Here is a 26,029-nt window from a genome sequence, read left to right as displayed (position 1 = left end):
GAGGGGAGGGGGGAGGCGGGATCGGGGGGCCGTGAGCGGTTCGCGCGCTTCGGGCCTAGTCCGGACTCGCCGCCTCCGCCGCCATATTCCCGGTAACGGGGGCGCGCGGCCGGGGGCCGGCGGGGCCGGAAGAGGGCTCGGGGCCGGCGCCGAGGCGGGGAGGGGGTCGGTTGAGTTTGGGGCCGTGGGAGTCGGCGGAGGGAGGGAGGCGCGGGCCTTTGTGGGAGGGGGCTGCGGGGCCGGGGCTGCGGGAGGGAGCGGGGCGGGCCTAGCCGGGGGCGAGGACTGGGCCTGGGCGGGAGCGGGGGCGGCGGGAGCTCCGAGAGCCGCGGGCGCTCGGACCCGGGCCGCCCGGGGCCTAGGCAGGTGCGCCGGGCGGCGGCTGCGGGCTTGGCCTCGGGCGTTCTTCGCAGCGCCGCCCGCGGGCCCCCGGAGCGGAGGCCGGGACTGGCCCGGGGCGCCTCGGCCAGCTGCGGCGCGGCTCGGGCCGGGCCCGAGGGTGATGGGCAGCGAGCCCCGCGAGCCGGGGCGGCCTGGGAGAGCAAGGGGCGGCGCGAGGCCGGGGGCGGGGCGGGGCGCTGCGGGGGGGGCCGCGCTCGGGTGCCCGGAGGCTGCGTCTCTGGAGACGGGAGGTTGGCAACCATCGCCCTCCGTCCACCCCGGGACCCACATGCCCGCTAACCCTTGCCCCTTTCCGGATATCGCAGTGGCGTCTTCCTTACTTTGTCCGTGTCCCGGGCTCGCGATCTGCCTTCCGGAGCCATGTCCGAAGGAGTGGACCTGATTGACATCTACGCCGACGAGGAGTTCAATCAGGTGAGGGGTCGTGGGGAGCTTGGGGACTCCCCTGGGTCGGCCGGGAACCACCTCCGGCCGCTTGCAGTGGCTCCAGGTTATGCCAGTCCTTGGGGGTTTGCCGCCTGCACACGCCTCTGCCGGGTCCCTGTAGCGCCGACCTTCCAGTCTTGCGACCATCCGGTATGTTAGGTTCATCCTCAGGCTTAATTAGAAAGGCTTTGCTTTAAGAGCAAATAAAAGTCAGGTTTAATGGGGTGGTGTGTGCATCAGCCTGTGGAATGCGCTGCCCCAGGAGCCAGGCGGGTGTCTGTTGTCTCAAAGACGGACCAACCACGCTTACCAACAGCATCGCGCTCCTCCGCGTTCGCAGGGCCGAGCTGCTGTCCGTTCCTTTGTGATGGTCTCCGGCTGCAGCAGGGAAATAGTGGTCAGTGCCCGCTCTCTCCCATAAGGCAGCGCTAAGGCCCGGCGTAAAGCTACTCTAACATTCCATTTCAGCTGCATTCAGGTTGTTTTCATCTGTAACTAGCTTGGCTCCAGTCTGAGGGAGGCATTTTGGTGTAGTACGTTTTATTGATGAATGGAGTTGTTTGGGACCAGCAGTTAAAAAGCTAGTGTAGACCCACCTGCATACCTAAGTTGGATTTATTGGTGCTTTTATGTGACCTCAAGGAACATTATACGATGACTTTCCTTGAAACGATAATCATATTTATAGTAATGGGATTCTGAGCTCTTGAGGTCACATCTCAAGAATGTTGCAAAGTCTCTATTTAAAACTTCGTGTCTTGCCTGGATTGTTTCAGCACTATTCTACTTGAGTAAGCTGGTTCTTGCCATTGGCATCGTTTTACGGGTGCACATTAGGGCTTGGAGAAAGGGTACAAGAACCAGCTAGAGAAGGAAAGTATGCTGCTTGGACTCTGGCTTGGATATGAGGCAACCGAAGAGGTTGAAATACATGCTGGGGTTTTTTCCACTTGGCATAAATTTACATTTAAAAGCCTTTTAAAAGTATTACGCCTTTTTAACATAGAGATTTTAAAACACAAAATATGGATGTAGTGACCTTGTACCCATTGTACAGGTTCACCAGTTATACCTTTTTTAAAACATGTTTTTTTATTGATTTTAGGGAGAAAGGAAGGGAGAGAGAGAAACATCAATCAACTGCCTCCTGCAAAACACACACACACACACACACACACACACACACACACACGTACATCCGTACATGTGTGTGCAATTGAACCCGCAACCGGATGTGCCCTCACCGGGAATTGAACCTCTGACCTCTTGGTACATGGGATGATGCTCAACCAACTGAGCCACACAAGCCAGGCACCAGTTATACCTTTTTTTTTAAATATAATTTTATTGATTTCAGAGAGGGGGAGAGAGAGAAACATCAATGAAGAGAGAGAATCAATGATTGGCTGCCTCCTGCACACCCCCCATTGGAGGTCAAGCCTGCAACCTGGGGATTGTGCCACGACTGGGCATCAAACCATGACCTCCTGGTTCATAGGTCGAGGCTCAACCACTGAGCCACACCAGCCAGGCACTAGTTATACTTTTTAATAGTCGTTTTCTGGTGTCTCCTCAGGTAAACTGGGTGCGTCTACATGTGGCTGTTGATTGACTTAAGTACATGAAAAAAATGTTAATTTCAAACAAGTCAAATACTATGGATAAAAAGAAAGGTTTAGTATAATAAGTAGGTTACAAACCACTGCTTTCCTGAGTTTTCCATGCTACTCTGAGTCAGACACTCATTACCTTTTAACAAGTTATGGTTTGTTTTTTAAATACTTGATAGAAAGAAAAGAAGACTCCCTGGGTGGGGTTGGCTCCCTTCTGTGGGTGGGTGACAGCGCTGCTTTGGGAAAGGGGCAGGAGGGGGTCCTTGACCATAGGTCTAGCCACCGTTGGCCTAAGAAAGCGAAATTTCAGATTTCCTAAACAGTGTAAGTTGTAGGTCAGAGACAAGACACAGGCCTTGTCCAGAGGTCACTGCCTTGTCAGAGTAGAAGTCCTTGGCCTCAACAATCTGGTTCCTCCGACCTCTTACTAAAAGGAGTTTTTTATGAGTCTGATAAGCCAAAGATGGTGTGTGGGATCTAGTAGACATTTATACCAAACAGACAATATTTGATGCGCAGCAAGTTGAAGAAAGTGTAGATTTTTAATGTTTTGGGGGAGGAGTGCTTTTTACCCCCATCAGTGAGTTAATTTTTGGCAAAACTGGTTTTAGTGTTATTTGGAGGCTGCTAAAGAGTAAAAGCCCTGTCTGGCTGGAGTTGTTAGAAGCAGGCCTAGGCTGAAGGCAGTTGTGCGGATAGTGCTTTAGAGTGTTTTAAGAATGTTCTTGATTCACCCCAAACTGACCCATGCTCAGAAACTCCATCACATGTCCTTGGTTCCCCAGGGAAGTGCATTTCCTAGATGGGACCCTGCCCTGCGGTGTTGGCCCTGATCTCTTACATGTGCTGCAAAAAGCCTCTTGCGGCTTTCCTCCTGCTTCACAGGAGTCCTGAGACCCACAGCTCCTCTCTGGGCGGGGAGGAGCTCTGGGCAGCCGCTAGGGCTGCCTCTCTCCCGAGCGTCTTGTCTCCGTTCCTCGTGCAGGACAGGCAGGCGCTGGCACAGTCTGCCCAGTTCTCTTCTTCACTCCCATCAGCAAGTGTGTATCGAGCTGCTCTGTCCGCGAGGCCCTGAGCCGGGACCAGTGGGGGCGCGGAAGAAGCGTCCGTGTGCTCAAAGGTGTTTGTGGTGGTTGAGGGGAACGGAGGGTGACGGGGAAGGAGGCTGTGAGGTGAGAGCTGTGGAGATGGTCATTATAAAACCTGAATCTGTAGCTTTGGTTACAATGAACAGAAGCAATGCTATCAAGTAGGTCACTTTGAGAAAAATAAATCCTGGGCTTATTACTTCCCTTCCCTCAGATATCAAGGAAAGGGGCTGGAGGTGAGCATGCAGTTGTGGAATTATTACTTAAATTTAAAATTCCGCTAGTTCTCTTGTTAACCAAGAAGCTTTATGAGACAATCACAGTTCTGTGAGATAGTCATTCAGTATTAAATACTGCCTTTTTAAGTAAAAAAAAAATTTTTTTTTTAAATATATTTTAATTGATTTCATAGAAGAAGGGAGAGGGAGAGAGAGATAGAAACATCAATGATGAGAGAGAATCATGGATCGGCTGTCTCCTGCATGCCCCACACTGGGGATCGAGCCCACAACCTGGGCCTGTGCCCTGACCAGGAATCGAACTATAACCTCCTGGTTCATAGCTCAGCCACTGTGCCACACTGGCCAGCCTTGTTTATCTTTTTTTTTTTAAGTAAAAATTTTATTGTTAATTTGTAGAATTAGGTTTTGCCTTAACCTAATGCATCACTGCATAAATCATCCACTTATTTGGTAACCAGAAAAACTTGAGGTCGTTATCTGTTTTTTGTTTTACCAGCCGAAGAAGTAAAATAAATTGATGTCACTAACAGATTTAAATCCAAATCCAAATTGATACCTTGTTTCTTCAGTAAAACTACTGCAGCACAGTCCTCAATAGGCCTTCCTATGCATGGGAAGTTCCCATCACCCTCTTTGATCCGGAGCTCTGTGGCCCAGAGAAACCATGTCAGTCTTGTGACAGCTTTGACGTGTTGCAGCGTTTTGTGTTTCGTGCAGCGGTGAGGCACCTGTGCAGCAGGGCCTTCGGGTCTGATTTGCTGAGGCTTACAGTATGGCGACATCCTGGCCACGCGTTTGCCCTCTGAGCGACCCAAGTCTGCATGTTAGTTTGTCATCCAGTTATCAGTGGCAATTTTTGTATTACAGCTTTTAGACACACATCTCGGAATCACAAGTACTACATGGAAGGAATTCCAACTTGAGTCCACTGACCATCCAAGATGGTGTGTTTTAAGTTGCATTTCAAAATCCTTGATTTAAAAAAAAGCCGCCTAGTATGAGGTTGTGCTCTCCAAGGATGAGATCACGGGAGAGGACCGAGTGCTTCCTCTACCTTTAACCACAGGGTAAATTACCGTAGGTGGCACGTGAACAAATAAGTGACTTACATAAAGTTGGGATAGTTTGAAACATAAGGTCTACGAAATATTTACACAAAATACTTGTCAGCGTAGCCCCAGCTTTGTCTGCGTTATTCAGTCTATTACCACCTGCACTCGCAGTGTTAGCGTCTCTCTTCCACACACACCATTTTTATGCAAGATCCTTATTTACTGGTTTGCCTAGAACAGTCTTCCAGTCCTTGTCTGACTGATTCCTTCTCTTGCCTTTAAGCTGCCCCTAAAAAGTTTCTCTTGCCACTCTCTTTCTGACATTTTTACACGGTTTAAACTCCTCCGCTGTGGGGTTTCTTAGGGCAGCGGTCGCCACCCGTGGTCCGTGAGGTCCGAAACGTTGGCGACCGCTGCCCTAGAGTGTGTGTGATCTTCGAAATCACCGACATGCCTCAGGAAGTGGGAGCCTTTCCCCTTCGCTAGCAAAACACTGTTATCTCGGTGTGCATGTTTCCATTGCACTTCAGATGAGCTGAGAAAATCAAAGATTGTTTCCAAAGTGTGTGATGGTATGTAGGCCTGAGTGAATTCTGTGCACGGCCAGTGGCTCAGGTTGGATTCCTGGTCAGTGCCTGGGTTGTGGGCTCGATCCCTACTGGGGAGCATGCAGGAGGCAGCCAGTCGATGATTTTTCATTAATGTTTCTTTCTGTCTTTACTTCTCCCTTCCTCTCAACCTAAAGCAATAAAAACATATTTTTAAAAAATGATTTTTGTAGTGAGTCTCACCTCTCTAGTCTCACTTCAGAATCAGCAGTTCTTGTGTTGATATTGAAGGGAGACAGTCATTAGAGCGTCCTGTCCTGAGTTCTTTAGACAGGAAATGACTCTTCAGGGAACTAGACAAGTTACCTAATGTAGGTTTTTCCTTTATTTCCTTTTTTAAAAGGCAGCAATGGCGTGAATGAGCTGTGGCTTCCGTAAAACACTTCAAACTTCTGTCTCTGTCATTTTGGCAGCTTAATCTTTAGCACTGTTTGAATGTTAGAGTGTTCGCTGGAAAAATACTTCTCTGATCCTTTAAAAAAAGATCTGAGATAATGACATTGCAAAATCTGAAACATTAAGATCCCTTGATAGTTCTTGTGGTTTTAGGGTTTTTGGTGTATAGTGTTAGTCAGCTTGGACTTCCATAACAAAATAATAAAAGCAGGGTGCTGTGAACAACAGAGATTTATTTCTCACTGCTCTGGAGGCTAGAAGGCCAAAGTCAGGTGTGGGTTCTGGTGGGCCCTCTTCTGGGTTGTAGACGGCAGGTCTCTTACATTGTCACAGTACGAAGAGCAGAGTGAACAGCCTCTCACTGACTCTTACAGGGCCCTAGCCTCATCCATGAGGGCTTCGCCCTCAAGACCCCGTCTAATCCCAATTCCCCTCCCAAAGGCCCCCTCCTGATACCATCCCACTGCGGAGTAGGGTTTCAGCATTTGCACGGGGGTGGGCACACAGACATTCTTCTAGCCCAGTGGTCGGCAAACTCATTAGTCAACAGAGCCAAATATCAACAGGACAACGATTGGAATTTCTTTTGAGAGCAAAATTTTTTAAACTTAAACTATATAGGTAGGTACATTGTTATTAACTTAATTAGGGTACGCCTAAGGCTTCGGAAGAGCCACACTCAAGGGGCCAAAGAGCCGAATTTGGCTCGCAAGCCGCAGTTTGCCGACCACAGGTCTATACCAGTGGTTCTCAACCTTGGCTGCACATTAGAATCACCTGGGAATCTTTTTAAAATCCTGATTTCTGGGCCTCATCCTCTGGAAATTCTGTTTCTTTGTTATGGGGTGGGGGCCACAACATTAGTAACAAAGAAACAGAATTTCTGGAGGATGAGGCCAAGAAATCAGGATTTTAAAAAGATTCCCAGGTGATTCTAATGTGCAGCCAAGGTTGAGAACCACTGGTCTATACAGTAACATGTCACACAGGCAGCAAGTTTCTTCTTCTTTTTTAATTATTTTATTGCTTAAAGTATTACAAAGAGTATTACATATGTCTCCTTTTTTTCCCCGTCCTTGACAATCCCCTGGCCTCCCCTACCCCCCAGTGTCTTATGTCCATTGGTTATGTTTATATGCATGCATACAAGTCCTTCGGTTGATCTCTTACCCTCCCCTCCTGCCCCCCAACCCTCCCGGCCTTCCCAAGGCAGCACGTCTCTTACAGCAGCGGGCGTCAGCCTCTCGGACCGCACACACCGCTGTCTTCCAGAATAGACACTGATATCGTAAATGCTCACTGTGACGTAGCTCATGGGATGGATCCGTCTCTTTTCTGAGCCTGATATTTTAGAGCACTTTGCTTTGGATCATTAAACATCTCTGGTATTGCTCAAAGATATCCCTTCTATATGTGTCCTGGTAATATATTGGATCTGCATGTCACTTGAGAAATAGAACTTAGTGAGGGAAAATTCCCCCAGAGTTATTACCTTCCTTTTTACTTTATTTTTTAATGTTTCTTTGATGGTTATTAGAAAGATGGGGTTGTGTACTATGAGTTTTAGAGCTTCCCTAAATCATTTGTGTAAATTAAATAATTTAAACCAGTAATTTCCATTATTTTTTATGTTTTGGCTCCCATTTTAACATGCCTTTCCCTGCTTTCTATTTCTAAATAATATTCTCTATTTCCTATTAAATAGAATAATAAAGTTTGTATAACTCTTGATTTTGAAAATGCATAAGATACTGAAATTTTCATTAGTGTGTCTTAGACGTGGTGCTTAGAAGCTAAGCTCATGGATATCAATAGTGTGTCCTTACATTCTTATTTAATCATCATGTACCTTCTAATTCTCACAGGTGCCTGGAGCTAGAAACCTTGCAGACAACTCACAGGGTCTTAGAAGAAAAGCCCACATGAGCTAATTGAGTGAAATAGTTTTAAATGAGGAAGTCCCCCCGAGTAGGACAAGGAGGCTCTGTCCGTTCTAGAAAGTGTGTGGGTCCCAAGTTAACTAGAGTGAATAGAACGGATACAACGAAAGGTTTGCAAACCCGCCTTTGCCGGCCCCTCATCTCTTAGGACCCAGAGTTCAACAATACAGATCAGATCGATCTGTATGATGACGTGCTGACAGCCACCTCACAGCCCTCAGATGACAGAAGCAGCAGCACGGAGCCACCTCCTCCTGTTCGCCAGGAGCCGTCTCCCAAGCCCAATAACAAGACCCCTGCGATTCTGTACACCTACAGCGGCCTGCGCAACAGGCGGGCTGCTGTGTATGTGGGCAGCTTCTCCTGGGTGAGCTGGGTCACCTCAGAGGCCGGGGCGGGCCGGGGGGAGAGCGCTGGGAGGTGATGGCATTTTCAAAGACCCATGTTGCACTGCTTTGTGCTCTGATGGGGTTGGATTTCTTTTTCCTGGGATCAGGTTGGATTGATCTCTGAAAGAGAACTATCCTGAGGACGTTCTGATGCCGAAGAACGCAATGATTAAGTGGGTAGTTGCTTTTTCTGTCATCTTGTTACCACCCCTGACCCTGGGGCTTTATGTCTAGCAGGGTCATCTGTGGGATGAGATTTCAGAGTGAATACCTTGAACTCTTGGTGGTCATTAGATGGTCCTGTGATAATGATGGGTGACAGGGATCAAAGGCCTTGATAGCTCTAGTGCACTCGGGGTAGGTGGTGATTGTTACTCTGCAAGTTACTGTGTGACATGTTTTTGGGCTGGTGGGGGGTGGCGGGGGCTGTTTCCAAATTAGGAAATGTATATGCTGGGGGGAGTTCCTGACCACGGTCAACGCTGCATATCAGATCTGTAATTAAAAGCTGCTAGTGTCAGCGTTTGAGCTGATGACCAGCCAGCCCAAATGGCAGTCAGAGTTAAACTAGGTCTGACTCTGACTCTGGCGGTGGGGACTGTGGCGGGCGGGTGTTTGGACTTCTGTGTGGGGAGGACAGTAAGCCAAGCCCGCACTAACTGAAGTACTGATGGGCTCTGGGGTTTCCTGGGGCGGTCCTGGCTGTGAATAGGGTCCTAGGTTTGGGGGAAGGGTTGGGGGTGGGGGGCAGTGTAGCTCCTGACATTTCTTCCTTTTCCATTTTGCCGGCCCCAGTGGACCACAGACCAGCAGCTGATCCAGGTTATTCGCTCTATCGGAGTCTATGACGTGGTGGAGTTGAAATTTGCAGAGAATCGAGCAAATGGCCAGTCCAAAGGGTGAGGTCTGGGTTTGAGAAGCTCCTAGTTTGTAACCGTTGGGATAACAGGTCTGCGCTGTATCTTGGCCCTGGATTTTAACCCCTCCCACCCCTGGCCCAGTTCACTGCCTTGGTTTTGGCAAATTGCCTTAGAATGGGGACGTGGCTGCAGTGTAGTAGAATATCTATCCATTGAGGGGCAAAGAAAGCTGACTTCTAATTTCAAGTAAGTAGGAAGATTATAGACTGAAACCTTTTTGTTGTTGGTGTGTGTGTGTGTGTGTGTGTGTGTGTGTGTGTGTGTCCAGTAATAGCAAGATACCTTTTGCTTTGCCAGTTTTCACTAAAAGTGGAAGAAAATTTGTTCTTCTGTTGTCTAGTAGCTCTCACTCATTTTTAATGCTTCTTCCTCAAGGTATGCTGAGGTAGTGGTAGCCTCTGAAAACTCTGTCCACAAACTGTTAGAACTCCTGCCGGGAAAAGTTCTTAATGGAGAAAAAGTCGACGTGAGGCCAGCCACCAGGCAGAACCTGTCACAGTTTGAGGCACAGGCTCGGAAACGTGAGTGCGTCCGAGTCCCAAGAGGGGGTACGTGGAGACCATCTGTACAAATGGGGGAGGCTGTGGATTTGTTTTCTGTGGTGTAGGCTCAGCCTACAGTGTGAAGGAATTTGGGGGAGGGGAGGGGGTGGTTGTGGGTGGCAGCGTGGGCAATAGGTCGGCCCAAAATGAGGCCTGTGGTTATACTTTGGTTTTACCACTAAGTCATGTGACTGGGCTTATTTCCCTTCTGAACTAGATATATGATGTTTAAAGTTCCTGTCAACTCTAAATTGTGTGTTTCTGTCTAAAAAACAATTCAGTGTATAGTGAGTGAATGGGCTTTATTTTAAGACATGCCTCTCTATAAATTATTAAGAAGGAGCCACCCTAATATAGAAGTAAGGTATGTAAAGATGGCTGTAATCTATATATATAAAAGCCTAAGCGACCAGCCAACTGTCCGACCAGTAGCTATGATGCGCACTGACCACCAGGGGGCAGATGCTCAACACGGGAGCTGTCGAGCTGCGGTGACTTGGCAGCTGTGGTTCTCGAGTGACTCACCCAGAACCAGAGAGGAGGGACCCTGATTCTGGGGTGTGTCACCCGAGAACTGCCCTCTCGCAATCCGGGGCCCTTCAGGGAATGTTAGAGAGCCAGTTTCGGCCCCATCCCTGCAGGCCAGGCCGAGGGACCCCACTGGTGCATGAGTCCATGCACCTGGCCTCTAGCCCATTGGCTCCCCGCTTCAGGTCTGACCCTTACAGAAACTTTTCAACTCAATTAGCTAAATGATGAGACGTGCAGGACCTACTGGCTGCAGCCCTGATGTCTGGCGCCCGCACCGGCCCATCTACTTAATACCGATTTCCAGTGGAGGTGGCGAATTTTCCCGCTACCACTCTCGGCTGGGATACTGGCCGTGGCTTCCCTCCTCCGGGCGGACAGTAGCACCAGTGGCAACCTCCCGGGAGGGAAGGCAGCGAGGGTGCAGCTCAGGTGGAAAGAAGGAGGTTCCTGCCGCGGTCACAGGACTCTGCCTGGGGGAAGGGTCTGGTGGGAGCCTGACATTGGGCAGGGTCCTGCCCTAGGTCGACTAGATTCCAGGCTAAGTAAATCCTGTTTGCTAAATAATTGCATTTTGCAGCTAAATGCCCACAAGGCGTCAGTTACTGCCAAACTAGGGTAGAGTGAGATGAAAGAAGCAAGACAGCTATAGAGAGAAAGTGACATAATATTGGGAGAAGAGAGGAGGGAGCCTGATTCCGGGTGCCTCACCTGAGAACCCCCTCTCACAATCCGGGACCCTCTGGGGATGTCGGAGAGCTGGTTTCGGCCTGATTCTCCCAGGCCAGGCTGAGGGACCCCACCAGTGCACGAATCTGTACACCGGGCCTCTAATGTCATAAACCAAGATTGGAAGGATGCTCTGTAAGGAATTGACCTAAAGATGTGCTGGAGCCCATCTGTAGTAAAAGGCAGTTTGGCTCAGTGGATAGAGCGTCGACCTGCGGACTGAAGGGTCCCAGGTTTGATTCTGGTTGAGGGCACGTGCCCGGGTTGTGGGCTCGATCCCCGGAAGGGGGTATGCGGGAGGCAGCCTATCCATGATTCTCTCTCATTATTGATGTTTCTATCTCTCCCTCTCCCTTCCTCTCTGAAATCAATAAAAATATATTTTAAAAAAAAAAAGAGAGATGTGCTGGAGAATGTGAATTTAACAGTGTTTCTCCAGCATTTTCCAGGGGTGCCCTTTCAATTGCCAGATATTAGTCTGCTTGGCGAGTATTTCTTATTAGAAAAGAAGGTTGCATCATAATACCTTAGCGCCACGCTAGCATCTCTTAAGTGCATCTTACTCCTTTTATTCGACTACTCACCAATCCACCTTCTGATACTGATTTGGTTTCCAGCTAGTTCTCCCTGGGAAGAGAACGCACTGACCAGCTGCTGCAAGTGTTCGGTCTGCTTGGCAGTTCTATTTCTCACTATAAATTAATGAATTGGCCTTCTGGTCTATGAGTCGGTCTCTGGTGAGTTTGGTTCATAGGAGTCAGTCTCCTAGGGCTCGATCCCCCGGGTGATCTGTTAAAATGGAGTTTCTGGGACTGGGACACCTGAGGACCGGAGCTGGGATTGGCCTGACCTCACAAGGCGCACTCCCCTGCAAGGCCCTGCCTGGGACACCACCTGCCTTGACTTTCCTTGCACCGGGGCGGGGGCGGGGGGGTTGGGAGTTGGGGGTAGGGGGTTGGGGTGGACAGCTCCTCTCAGATGGTGCCTGGCATTGATGGGGGTCCGCTGGGACCGGGTAGTGATTGGTGGAAGGTGGAACCCTGGCCGTTTCTCTCTTGCATGGGAACAGCTGTTCCTTTACTAGATTGAGAGCTTAGCTGGATGTGGTCTGAGCTTCCGTGGCCCTGCTGTAGAAGGCACACACTTCTTCCGGGACAACTTGTATTTTCAAGTCCCTTCTGTTTTAGTCTTCCTGTAAGACAGCCTTCAGACTTTTCTAAGGTGCATCATTTTACAGCTGCGTCAGGGGTAACATTCCTACCTTCACGTGGCTGTTTATTCCTTGGTGTTACCTTTCTTTGCTGAAATGTTGATGGTGACTGAGTGGTGTTTTTCTGTGTCGTGGACTTGGCCTCTGTTAATTCGCTGAGTACAGTTGGTGGACTTCCTCTGGTTAAAAATGGTTGTTACTCTTGGGATTTGTAGCCAAAGACACAAAACAACCTGTAGATGAGGGGACAGGAGATGGGAAGGGGGCTGTCAGAGCTCACACTCACTAAGACCTGTTCTTCCTTCAGTGGCAGAACGTGGGGAATAAGCAGGGGTCCTGTGTTTGAGACACAGAAAGGCGGCGCTGTGACAGCGCTGCCGGGAGGCTGCAGCAGAGGAACCGCAGTGGTGCAGGGTGGACCCCCCTTCTGCTGTAGCCGGAGCGGGGTTCCTAGCCGGTTCTAGCTTAAGGAGCACTCCTCTTTCCACACGTGCCTGCTGCCGGCGTTTTTCTGCCTCGGAGACTCCCACGCCATGCAATCACGCTCTTCTGTGGGATTCCACGTTGGCCAGGCTTTCCGTGGACCACTACGCTGGGGTGAGGGGACAGATGTAACCGAGTGACCTGAAAGTGCCAGAGCCCTGCTTTCAGCTGCATGCGAACACGCTCTGAGCCCCTGTGCGCAGCACCACACGGCGTGCTCCGATGGTGTTCCCGGCACGCTGCCCTGTGGGGCGGAACATGGGCCATTGAAATGCAGGGGGAGTGCCCGCATTTGAGGCGCGTTTTATTCTGCGCTTTTGCCAGGAGCCTCTGTTGCCAGTTGTGTGCCATCTGCTCGCTCTCCGGGCCGAGCTTTTCTTGGCTCGTCTCCCGCTTCCTCTTACCCCCCGGTCTCCAGGCTGCTCTTCGTTGCGCCTCTTTGTCATCGCAGTGGCCGCCTTTGGTACCTGGATGAAGCGTCATCCGCCCCAGCCCTTCCTTCTCTCCCCACGTTCCCTGGTTAAAGCGCCTTGGCAAGGCGGACATTCCAGGCGCGCAGAGGATAGAGCAGGTTGGCTAGGACCAGTCCAGGGAGAGGGGCGCTGAATTCTTATCAGGGGACATGGAATTTCAAATCTGATTGAACCCTGCTGGACAGTAATGAACAAACTTCAACACTGTCATTTTCTCACGGGTTGTTAGGCTCCTTCTGCACTGAAAAATACAAGACAAAGCTAAGGATAAGTAACGTGAAGCACTGATGGTTCTAGAGAAAGAATATTTTTGACATACAGAATTTAAGGTGGTATTGCCTTCTGGGTTTATAATTAAGTTGCCTCAGCCTTTTCTCTGATGCCAAAGAAAAGGCAGGAGATGACGCTACCTTCTTTTGCAGCCGCCTGCTACCTTCCTCAGTAGGTGTCCGATGACTTGCCGGAGGATGAGCTGGTCCTGTGGGTGTGTCTAAAGCCGGGGCAGTGACAATAGTTGTTTTGCTTCATAGGAATACCTCCACGGGCTCACTCCCGAGATTCGAGTGATTCTGCGGATGGACGGGCCACGCCCTCTGAGAACCTTGTGCCCTCATCTGCCCGTGTGGATAAGCCCCCCAGTGTGCTGCCCTACTTCAACCGCCCTCCGTCAGCCCTCCCCCTGATGGGTCTGCCCCCACCTCCAATTCCGCCCCCACCACCTCTCTCCTCAAGCTTCGGGGTCCCTCCTCCTCCTCCTGGCATCCACTACCAGCATCTCATGCCCCCTCCTCCTCGATTACCTCCTCATCTGGCTGTACCTCCCCCTGGGGCCATCCCACCTGCCCTTCACCTCAACCCAGCCTTCTTCCCCCCACCAAATGCTACAGTGGGGCCTCCACCAGATACATACATGAAGGCCTCGGCCCCCTATAACCACCACGGCAGGTAAGAACTACCTTGTTCCTTTCACAGCTGAGCCAGGTGTAATAGGGTGGACAGTGAGGTATTTTCCCTCCGAGGAGGAAGTGAGCACTGAATTCTGTGCTTGTGGGAAACTGTAGTCATAGTGTTGAGTCCTGGGAAATTCTTATCTATTAGATAATGTTTTTATTTGATGCTTTGTTTGTATCTTACTTCTTGACCCAAACCATGTCCTTTGTATCCCTTTTTAAGGGGCTTAATTAAAAAGAGTAGCGTAGGTGGCTGCTAGGCTGTGAATGTCTAGCACTGTTGTTGGGTCATGCCAAAATTATCCAAGTCTAGGACGTAAATCCTGTCTTTGAGGAGAACATGAACACACAAACACTGACCAGGCAGAGACCATGTAAGAAATGACACAGGAGAGCATCGTTCAGAGCATGGTATGACAGAGGGTGGTAAAGACGATCCGGGGTGTGGCAGTCAGGCTGGTATTGCTTCTGTGCAGCCGGGACTCGGGCCCTCCGCCCTCTACAGTGAGTGAAGCAGAATTTGAAGAGATCATGAAGCGAAACAGAGCAATTTCCAGCAGTGCCATTTCCAAAGCAGTAGCTGGAGCCAGTGCAGGTAACGAACTCTCCCCTCTGCTGCCTTCTCCTTGCCTTCTGTTTTCCCATGTCTCCAGGCCTAGTCATTTCCATTGGCAAGAAATTCAACCAGATAAAATTGGAGCACCGTTAGGTTCTCAACCGTTAGGTCCTCGGGAGGCCCGGCTGGCCTGGCCGGTGTGGCTGAGTGGTCGAGCGTCGACCCAGGAGCCATGTCAGTATTGAGTGGGCATCGCCAGAAGCCGTGACTCCTGAGAACCTTTGGTTTCTAAAAGGAGATGACACAGGAAGTTTCAAGGTTCTGGTCCAAGTTTCACTTTATGACATTAGCCATATTCACGTGAATGTAAATGTAGACTATCCAATTTCCAAGTTAACCCTAAGTACTATCTATTTTCCATAATTTCTCAGCTTTGGCTGCAAAATTTAAATCCACAGAGTAGGTTAAGGACAGGAAGTGTACATATTCTCTTTTTATTTTTCCCTCCAGAAAATCTTCATTGGCATCTGAATAAATCTTCTTAAATTAAAAGTAACCTGCTCAGTGCAACAAGTCAGATATACATAGGACTAGAATGAAAATAGTCATTGTTCTCCACCAGTTCCTTCATCCCAAGATGATCAAAAACCAGATCTGTCTCCCTCTGTTTCTGTTGTTCTCATTCCAGTCATTCAAACCACAGCTATTTATTGGAAGCCGGTGAAATGGGCAGAAACGCCCTTCCCTGGTGGAGCTGGCCTCCTGGTGCCTGGACTCCTCCAGCTCTTGTTTTATTCTTCCTGCCTGTGCCAAGGAGCTGCCAGTCCTCATTATCCCAGGACCTTGTCTGGTCTCCTGCGTTCCTTGCATTACCTTCTGTCCTTACTGCTCCTAACGTAGCTCAAAAAAGCTTTGTGGTCCTAGCTGGTTTGGCTCAGTGGATAGAGCATTGGCCTGCAGACTGAAAGGTCCCAGGTTCGATTCCGGTCAAGGGCACATGCCCAGGTTGCGGGCTTGATCCCCAGTAGGGGACGTGCAGGAGGCAGCCAATCAATGATTCTCTCTCATCATTGATGTTTCTATCTCTCTCTCTCTCGCTCTCCCTCTCTGAAATCAATTTTTTAAAATATTTTTAAAAAATAATTAAAAACAAAACAACAAAACATTTGTGCAAGTCCCCACCCTGTGACCACTTTCCCTGCCAGGCATTGCTCAGATTCGGGGAGTGAAGGGACTAATTCTTGGTGGTAGCATAATTTAAATAAACAAAGAGGTAAAAATTTAAAATACACATATGTGTATGTATGCATGCTATATACGTTTTAGATATACATTACATGTATGTATACATACGTCTGATGATAAATTTAAGACAGTTTAGTCAGATATGCAGTGTTAATAAAGTCCTCTGCACAGGCCCCCTTACAAGTCTGCCTTTTATAGTTTGTGTCTATCCTCCATATGTGTGTTTGTGCATATAACAACATATATGTAATTTTATTGTTTTTACAAAAATGAAATACTGTCTTGTAACTTCAAATTAATATATTCTCCACGTCTGTTACATCGTGTGAAATAATGGCATGTACTAAGCCCTTACCTTGTGCCTGGCACTGTGCTAAGCGCTTTACATTGCTCCCTTTGTTCACATACAAGTTGACCTCATGCTTTTTAACAACCACGGAGTAGTCTGTGGAACCACTGATGGATAATTGTGTAGCCAGACCCAGTTGAAGGAACTTCAGGTTGTTTCTAATTCTTTAACACGGCAAACAACACTGAAACAACCGTGATTAAACTTATCCACAGTTGTGAATAGAAGTAGAAAATTTTTAGAATTCCTGGGTCAAAGGTATGCACATTGTTTATTTCAATGGATGTTGTCAAACAGCCCTCAGACAGTGCTGCGCCAGTTTATACATCCACTAGCGGCCTCTGAGAGCGTCTGTGACTGCAGACATTGGAACATAGGTACCATCTAGTTGACACCTCCACTCCCGCCTCTTCTGTTCGCTGTGGGGCTGTGGGGCAGCTGGTGGCTCTTGTTTGTGTCCTGAGGTCTCCTTTGTCTAGTTTCCTGCCTCTGCTCACCCTTGGCCTTTCCCATCCTTCCCGTCAGGGGATTACAGTGACGCGATCGAGACGCTGCTCACGGCCATAGCTGTTATCAAACAGTCCCGGGTCGCCAATGACGAGCGTTGCCGTGTCCTCATCTCCTCCCTTAAGGACTGTCTTCATGGCATTGAAGCCAAGTCCTACAGCGTGGGTGCCAGCGGGAGCTCGTCCAGGTGAGTTGATGGCTGCTCCAGTGGCGGCCAGCCCCGAGCAGCACTCTTCGGGGATTGGCAGGGGGAGGAAAGGAGCCGGGGGGTCTGGCAAGGCCCTGGCTGAAGGAGCAGACCAAGCCCTTGTATTTCAAGGGGAAGAAATTACCCTCACATGTGCAATAATAACTGTTAGCATGTTAGCTGAGGCAGTGGGTTTATTTCGGGGAAAAGATAGACTGGAATAGCCAAGAACATGGGCATTGGAGCCACCCATGCTTGGATTTGAATCCCAGTTCTGCGCCTAACTCTGTGTGTGATCTTGAGAATGGAATTACTCAACTTTCCAAGTCTCATTTTTCTCAAAAAAGGGGGCGGGGACTACAGTAGTACTAATCTTACAGACGTGTAAAGATCAGGTGAGACAATGCATGGACAGCTCTGAGCACTGTGCCTGATACATTAGTAAGATCTCAGCAGGTTTAACTGTTGTCATTTTCCCAAAGATGACTGGTCCTCAGAGGACCAACACTGTCAGACAGTGGGTCCGTGATAGAGCAGAAGGCAGGTGTAGACAAGTCTAGAAGACACCAGAGCACAGCACTTAGGGAAGCAGTGTGGCCGGCCCTCTGAGCGCGGCTCAAGGATCTTTCTAACAGGAAAAGACATCGTTCCCGAGAGAGGTCACCTAGCCGGTCCCGGGAGAGCAGCAGGAGGCACCGGGACCTGCTTCACAATGAAGATCGGCATGACGACTATTTCCAAGAGAGGAACCGGGAGCACGAGAGGCACCGGGACAGAGAGCGGGACCGGCACCACTGAGAGAGGTGGGACGCAGCCCCGTTCTTGCCTGGCGGACGGTCTTTATGAGAGAAAATTACTGACGGAAGGCTTTTCTCTTTTTATGTGTTATTTTTATATTTATTGATTTGAGAGAGAGGAAGGGGGAGAGAGAAACGTCGTTTGTTGTTCCACTTATGCATTCGTTGATTGTTTCTTATATGTGCCCTGACCGGGGCTTGAACCCACAGTTGTGGCCTGTGGGGATGATGCTCCAGTACCAGCCAGGGCTCTTTTAGAGCAAATAAAGGAAATGGGCGGGCTTTCGGTTTAGTAACTGAAAATCCAGGAGGGCAAATTTCCCGCTTGTTAGGAGTCTCACACTGAGATGGGCCTGAGATTAAGATATTTTTTGTTTGTTTCTTGGCTGCCTTGCCTGGTATCTGACGCAGCAGGCATAATGGCTAACTAAGAGCAGTGTCTGCGGGCAGTGCCAGAGTGACTCCCACTCCTCCGGCCGTATTGCTTTCTGTTCCACAATTTCTCACTTTTTGAATGGAGGTAAGAAAAGCAGTTGTCTCATTAGATTGCTGAGTGTTCAGTGAGGTGATCCATAGGCAGTTAGCACTCATACCTGTTACATAGCAAGCTCTCAATAAATGATAGCCGTGTCATCAGCATTGCTGCATTAACCCCACCAAACTTTCAGGTAGAAAATTGGGGAAGTTGACCAATACAGAAAAGTGAAACCATTGCCTGCTTATTTGTTTAACAGTGCAACATTAATGCTTTTAAAAATTGTCTACTAAAAAGATTTTTAAAATCAAGGTACTTTTTTCAAAGAGAAGAAAGCTGACCTGAAGAAATTGTAATAGCTTTGGAGACTGTGGAGGATGCTTCAATGGAAGGATATATTTGTTTAGGGAAAAAACGTATTTTTTTCTTTTTTTAAAGCAAAACAAAAGCAGGAGAGTTGGGGTGGGGGAACCACACGAACTCAGATAATTGGAACATTGAGTTCGGCTTGGTTGGATCCAGAGCGAGGCATGTGGCATGACGGCTGCAAGTTTGACACGCTTGGTCTAAAGGCGAGGGTGGGGAGCATCCAGCCTGTAGGCCACACGGGCCTGCAAAATCATTTGGTCTGGCCCTGCCACAGCATTGCAGGGAGTTCATTACATGACCACATATCGCAGGCTAATGTTTAAAAACGTATTTTTACTGATTTCAGAGCAGAAGGGAGAGGGAGGGAGGGGGAGAGAGAGAGAGAGAGAGAGAGAGAGAGAGAGAGAGAAACATCAGTGATGAGAGAGAATCCTTGATCGGCTGCCTCCTGCACACCCCACACTGAGGATTGAGCTTGCAACCTGGGCATGTGCCCTTGACCAGAATCAAACCTGGGACCCTTCAGTCTGCAGGCTGATGTGCTATCCACTGAGCCAAACCGGCTAAGGCTGAACCTGAGACTTTAACTGTCATTTTGCTTCATTTCTTCCAGCTATAAAATAGGGCTGTTTTTCCCCAGTATGCAGATGATTCAATTGGAATAACTGAAAAATCCTGTGACCCACTGGGTCCCAGAAAACAGGCATTGGGCTGGTGCAGGCATGTTTGACAAGATGAGGAAAGTGAACTCTGAGAAGGTTTCAATCCCCCAGTTTCTGTTATGTTGGTTACTCCATCCAACCAATAATTTAATCCAAGAGAACTGAATCAGACACCCTAACAATGTCAGTTTCTCATGCTCATCCTAATGCAGTGGTTCTCAACCTTCTGGCCCTTTAAATACAGTTCCTCAGGTTGTGACCCAACCATAAAATTATTTTCGTTGCTACTTCATAACTGTCATGTTGCTACTGTTATGAATGATAATGTAAATACCTGATCTGCAGGATGGTCCTAGGCGACCCCTGTGAAAGGGTCGTTTGGCCGCCAAAGGGGTCGTGACCCACAGGTTGAGAACCGCTGTCCTAATGGCTCCTAATTCCCTCTGTAGTTACCAAGTTGTGACTTAGGAGATTTCATGTTGGGCAGATGGTGCGTGGGCCTCATTTATCTCAAGAACTTTGCAAACTCTATGTAAATATTTTTTAGTTAGAAAATAATAGTGCCCAGCCAGTGTGGCTCAGTGGTTGAGCGTTGTCCCATGAACCAGGAGGTTAGGGTTCAATTCCTGGTTAGGGTACATTTTCAGATTGTGGGTTCGAATCCCCAGTAGGGGTCATGCAGGAGACAGCCAATCAATGATTCTCTCTCATCGAAGTTTCTATTCCTCTCCCCCTCTCCAAGACAATTTAAAAAAAAGGTTTCAATCTCCCCTCTCTGAAGTCAATTTAAAAAAAAGTGCCTACTTTATAAATGGTAGCTATTCTTTTTTTTTTTTTTTTTAAGAAAATAATAGTATTTATATTGTGCAAACGGGTGTTCTCTGAGCAAAAAGTGTGTTGTATCAAGCATCGGCAATAGGTCAGCAACCCTCTTCCTCAGTACAGGCGCCGCCTCTGGGCGTGGAGTCTGATTGCCCCGCTGCAGGACTCTTGCTCTGTCTGCGTTCAAACATTATCACCAAAATGTAGCCGTACTCTCTTAAGAACTGGGCGCTGTGGTTTATTTCAGCTGATGCACTAGTTATCCTCTGCATCTTGTTCTGTAGGGACAGTTCCCAAAGTACATTTCTTTCAGGGTGTATGTGTGTATGGTTTGGAATTTTAGGATATTCTTCTATCAGTGGTTTTTACATTTTGTGGTTCTCAGCTCTTGCCTCATTATTTTAGAACCTTCTCCTATTTGATGTTAATCATTCTCACCTCATTGCTATCCTCCTGGTTCAGTGGAAACTGGGCTTTCTGTTCAATTTTGATCCAGTGCAAATATTCAGAAGCCCAAATGGTGTGACATTGAGAAAGCATTGAAGGCTTCAGTTTTCCCCACAGAAAATCAGACAAAACCTGCCTGCGGAGGTGTTTGGAGAAGCCAGAGGAGAGAGGCCACACCTGATTCTGGGGCTGAAACTGCTGTTTCAGAGTAGAAGGATCACACAGCTTGTGGGTGTCTTGTTTTCTGTGTAGCTCCTTCAGCATACACAAGTGCATACATAAAGGGTGAGCGTTTGTGTATTAGTGAAATTCTAAGCCTGACTTTAATCCCCCCTTTTTCATTTAGCTATTGTTTCTATATTATACTAGAGGCCCGGTGCACGGAATTCATGCACTTGAGAGAGGGTGGTCCCCTCAGCCCGCCCTGCGCCCTCTAGCAGTCCAGGAGCCCTTGGGGGATGTCCAGCTGATGGCTTAGGTCTGCTTCCCTTGGGCCTAAGACAGCAGTTGGACATCCTTAGTGCTGCTGCAGAGGCAGGAGAGGCTCCCGCCACCACGGCTGCACTCGCCAGCTGTGAGCCCGGCTTCTGGCTGAGCAGCGCTTCCCCTGCGTTGAGCATCTGCACCCTGGTGGTCATTGCACATCATAGCGACCGGTGGTTCTGCCGTTCGGTCAATTAGCATATTAGCCTTTTATTGTATAGGATGATCAGGTTCACCAAGCTCCCCCTGCAAATTAGTATTGTGCCATGAGAACAAGGGCTGAGCGGACGAGGGGCCTTCAGTTAGGTGGAGATGTGACAAATGGCTGAAGAGTGTCTTACTGTTCGGCAGAAGTCCTTCACTGGGCTCTTACGCTTCTTGGATGGTGACTGCTGGTTATTGCCTTAACTTCTGTGCTCTTTGTGGCCTGGCCAGGTCATTGCAGCTGGGGGTTACTGTGCTGCTTGGCCCCTCACCCACAGCTGTCATCTGGGGAAAGACTTAAACATTTCTTGAGTTTCAGTACAACTTACACCACCTCTGGCTGTGTGTGTGTGTGTGTGTGTGTGTGTGTGTGTGTGTAAGAGAATGCATGTGTGAGAATGTGTGTGCGTGTGTGTGTGTGAATGCATGTGTGTGTGAATGCGTGCGCACACACATACTCATAGAATCCTGATTGAACCAGGGCTGCTTCAAGAGAAGAAAAGCTTTGAGTTTCCTGTGTGAGTACATGCTCTCTGTTAGGCCTCTTAGAAGCTCGGAGGTTAGTGGGTTTGGTTATGCACACGGGTGGTGTCACCATGTGCCTCCCATTTCCATCCCCTCCCCTTCAGGTAAGCTGTGACTTGCTCAGAAGAGATTTCCTGAAACAGAATTTAAATTCACCATGTTCCCTTGTAACAACTTTGCTTGAAATGTTGTAATTTCCACATTTTTCCAGCCCAAGTCTCTTTTTGAGACTTAATTTCATTGTCTTTGCTCACCCCCCACCTTACAGTAAGATGTCACTACTTTTTTCTCGTTACCCCGTAGCTTCTCCTCCAGCCAGTCCCTCACTATTCACACCCCAGACAGTCCTTTCTTTCGCTTTCCCGGGCCTGCATTCTCTCTCTGTCTGCATCCCCTACTTCATATGCTGTAACTTCAGAAAATGCCCTGGGAAGTCACTGAAGCCCCCGTTCATCCGAAAGTCACTCTGACTTGTGTTCTCTTCTGATGTTCTTGTTGCAGGAGTCGGTCGGAAGCAAATGTTTTTTAATGGACTTGCATCTCCTCACCTCGATCAGGACTAAAGGACGGAGGCCGCTCCACCCCTTCCCTTCCCTCCAAGCCCCTCCCCTCCAGACACCCAGGGAATGCCCTCTGCCCACAGGATTGAAGACTGCAGCCCTCCCAGTCCCACACCTCCTGTTTGCTGGGGGAAAGAGCCTAAAGACTGCGTGGTTGGGAGGGGAGGCAGACAGGAAGAGGCAGGTCCAGGCCCTGGTCTCCGTAGAGAATGGTGCTTTGTTCAAGGAAACGTGAGTTTCTGATTCTCCAGGAGCAGTTGAGTGGTGAGGTCCATGGGAAGACTTCCTTCTCAAAGAAAAGGAGTCCTTCCAGTGGGATCTAGGAGAGCAGTGGGGGCGCCAGGGGGTGCCCAGGTCCTGCCCTCAGCACTAGGTTTGATGGGGCCAAGAGGGTCCAGACCCCTTGCTAACACCACTTTGTCTAACTCCTTTCCTGCCCAGCCCTTTGAGGAGGGACCATGAGAACAGAAATTCATGAACAGCTTCTCTTACTCTTGCTTTTCCTTCTTATGATTGACGGTTTGTTTCCCTGGCCTCCCAGAGGCGGATGCCTTCTTGCTCCTGCTGCTCAGCTTCTCCGAGGACTTGCCCTCGGGTGTGGAGCAGGCCTAGGGGGCGCTGCCTGCTGGGGGCCTCCTGTGTGGAGCAGGCCCAGGAGGCGCTGTCCTCTGGGAGCCCTGCGGAGCCAGTGCCCGCCCTCTGCCTCCCGCTCTGCTTAGGGCTTGGTTGCCTCTTGCAGTAACCAGCTCTACCAGGTGTTCTGTTCCCCGGACTTCACCATTTCGCACGGGAGCCCTTCCCCCGAGGGCTGCTTCCTTGTTTTAGAGGAAGGTATTGCCGCTGGGAGTGGGGGCGGCGGACCTCAGCAGCGCAGAGCCCTGGTGCAGTGCCAGGGTGGGAGGAGGCCCGGCAGGCGGGGCACGGCCTGCTTCCATCGCCTTGCTTCTGTGTTCAGGTTTGATGTAAGCACGGGCTTGCACCCCCAGTACCAGTTTCACTTATTGGGGGGGAACCTGACACTAGCAGACAGGGAAAGTCACAGGTGGGTGTCTTCCCACCGTTTGACTATTGACCTCCTGTCTCCCCGTGCTCTGCCTGGAAGTACTTCCTGCCTCTGATGAGCAGGGAAGAAGTGGAGCCCGACTTGGAGCTCCATGTTCTAAGGACCACCCTGGGGCCATTTTCCACACCGGCACGGAATTGGCGTATGGAATTGCTTTTCCCGTAACATCTACATGTGATGTTCTGATTGCTGAGGAGGCAGCAGCCACAGGGCCGTGCAGTGCCCAGGGGGCGGTGGGTGCTGTTTGCGCATCTAGAGGGCACGCGGCATCTAACGAGACGTGGCGTGTGACATGAGATGTGGCGTGAGGTGTAGGGTCATTGGAGACCCTGGTGGCTCAGGGAGAGACTGAGTTGAACTGAACCCTCCTCTCCCCTGCACGTTTCTGACCCAGCCCTCCAGTCCCTGAGGGCGGGTGTCCCCCAGGGCTGGAGAGGCACATTCCCTTGGGACAGGCTACAGGTTGTAGCTCCTTTCCCGTCCCAGGTCCCATCCCCACCGCCACCTCAGAACATGGCGCCCTGCCTGCGGTCCGAGTGCGAGGTACTGGGCGTGTCCTCGAGAGCAGCTCCTGTGTCTACAGCGTAGAGACCCAGGAAGGGGACGGTGAGGAACGTATAGAGCGCAGGAAAGCCGTTTACCCGGGAGCTTTTTCTCCCCATTTTTGTTTTGTTTTTATTCAATGACACCATTTTTAGTTTTGTTTCCTGATAGCAAAAGGAAAAAAACCCAATCCTCAAAAAGGCCAAGGCCCCGTCCCCCTGTTGTCGGTGATTTGTTTGTCTTTCTGATAGGTTGAAAATTGTGTAATAAACTTGATGACGCTGTCAATCTTTTATACTGCATTGTATTTTTTTCCTTTTGTAACAAAGTATTTTTAATAAATGGGGTGTGAGCTATTCTGTGGATCTGCATTGAATAGATTTGTTGAGGTGTCGGGCATGGGCATGGGCTAATGTAGAGGCTGGAGTCGCACGCAGGGCGTGTGGCGGACCTAGGCGGCCTCTAGTGCAGCCCTTCCTGAGCCACCGCAACAGTCTGTGAAAGACAGTCCAGGTCATCCTTCACCAAGATTCCCAAGATTCACTCCCAGAAGAAATGTCCTCCCTTGGACAGTTGTCCTGATGTCAAGTTCAGGAAGGAAAGTGTCCCCAGGAGTGGGAGGGTGATGGCTAGCGCTTCCTTCCATCCACTGATCTGACCATGGACAGTCAAGATGAAAGCCAGAGCAGCCCTGCCTTCCACACAGGGAGGTTTTAAGAACCAGAGAGAAATGTGAATGGACATGAATCGTGAGCTGAACTACAAAAGTACAGGTTCGGAAGCAGAAGTGTGATCCTAGGGTTCCAGGCAACTGGGCTTTTAAAAAGCCAGGCGAACCGCGGAGAGTTGTATGACCAAGATGAACCAGTGTATAATGTGCACTGGGACCAGTAAAGGCGAAATCTGTAAAAATAATTTTTTTAGAGATGTTTTTAAAATATATTTTTATTGATTTCAGAGAGGGAGGGAGAGATAGGAACATCAATGATGAGAATCACTGATCAGCGGCCTCCTGCACGCCCCACATGGGATCGAGCCCTCAACCCGGCATGTGCCCTGACCAGAAATTGAACCGTGGCCTGGTTCATAGGTTGACGCTCAACCGCTGAGCCACCACAGCTGGGCAAAACAAGGCATCTTTACACAGAAGGGAAATTTGCTAGCGGGTCTGAAACTTGGGAAGAAAGTAGTTGGGGCTGCCTCGGTTCCAACCTGTCCCTGTCCCGCGCCCATCCACACCCAGTCTAGAAACCCACTTATGCCCAGGTGGTGTGTATATAAACTCCTGTGATGCCTGCTGCTGGAGAGAACGGTCTCCGTGTCACCCAGGAAGTGCTGTGGTGGTGTAGAGGGGCTGTCTTACCCTGGCTGGCTGGCTCAGGGAGAGCCTTGTCCTGTCCACCAAAGAGGTTGTGGGTCCACTTCCCAGTCAGCACATACGAGAGGAAACTTTTCACCTCAATGTTTCTCTCCCCCTCTCTCTAAAATCAGTAAAACAGACCTTCTGGTGAGGATTTTTTAAAATGGTACTGAGCCCTAGCTGGTTTGGCTCCAGTGGATAGAGCGTCGGCCTGTGGGTCTCGGGTTCGATTCCGATCAAGGGCGTATGCCTTAGTTGCAGGCTCCTCCCCAGCCCAGGCCCTGGTTGGGGCGTGTGCAGGAGGCAACCAATCGATGTGTTTCTCTCATCGATGTTTGTATCTTTCCCTCTTCCCCTCTCAGAATCAATGGAAAACATCCTCAGGTGAGGATTAATGGCGGCCTGACCTTTGGGATACCTCTAGGTCAGCGGTTCTCAACCTTGACTGCTCATTAGAATCACCTGGGAATCTTTTTAAAATCCTGATTTCTGGGCCTCATCCTCCGGAAATTCTGTGTCTTTGTTAACCAATGTTGTGGCCCCTCCCCATAACAAAGAAACAGAATTCCCGGAGGATGAGGCCCAGAAATCAGGATTTTAAAAAGATTCCCAGGTGATTCTAATGTGCAGCCAAGGTCGAGAACCACTGCTCTAGGTTCAAATTCCAACTCTTACTTAACCTCAATGCCTTGGGACACGTGTTAACACCTGACTTGATTGCCTTCGGCCTCGGGGTCGCTGCGTGGACTAAACAACCTGCCAGGCACTGGGCGAACATTCGTTCCCTCAGGCTGCTGCCGTGGAGCGGAAATCTGAAGCTGTGTCCTCAGTGCTTCCTGCGTGCGGCCGGACCTCCGCCCCTCGAGACGGCCACGCGGCCACCA

At 49.5% G+C, this 26,029-nt stretch overlaps 1 protein-coding gene across 2 annotated transcripts; it reads left to right on the top strand.

Moving 5' to 3' along the window:
• The first annotated feature begins 14 nt into the window (after window positions 1-14).
• Window positions 15-24,142, top strand: CPSF7 (cleavage and polyadenylation specific factor 7). 2 transcript variants are annotated; one of them, XM_081099178.1, is made up of 10 exons: window positions 15-92; window positions 708-816; window positions 7,916-8,134; window positions 8,952-9,055; window positions 9,452-9,597; window positions 13,572-13,986; window positions 14,468-14,586; window positions 16,667-16,835; window positions 17,471-17,638; window positions 22,121-24,142. In XM_081099178.1, the coding sequence occupies exons 2-9, from the start codon at window positions 763-765 to the stop codon at window positions 17,631-17,633; spliced, it is 1,389 nt and encodes a 462-aa protein (XP_080955304.1). In that variant the 5' UTR covers window positions 15-92; window positions 708-762; the 3' UTR covers window positions 17,634-17,638; window positions 22,121-24,142. The 2 variants fall into 2 exon arrangements, with proteins under 2 accessions (XP_080955304.1, XP_080955303.1); XM_081099177.1 differs by lacking the exon at window positions 15-92 and having other exon boundaries at window positions 714-816; window positions 9,452-9,624.
• Window positions 24,143-26,029: the final 1,887 nt, after the last annotated feature.

The sequence above is a fragment of the Myotis nattereri genome (assembly GCF_964212035.1).
Source record: "Myotis nattereri genome assembly, chromosome: 9".
Lineage (NCBI taxonomy): Eukaryota > Metazoa > Chordata > Mammalia > Chiroptera > Vespertilionidae > Myotis > Myotis nattereri.
Note: the sequence above shows the minus strand (reverse complement) of the source record. Positions and strands in the feature narration are given on the sequence as shown.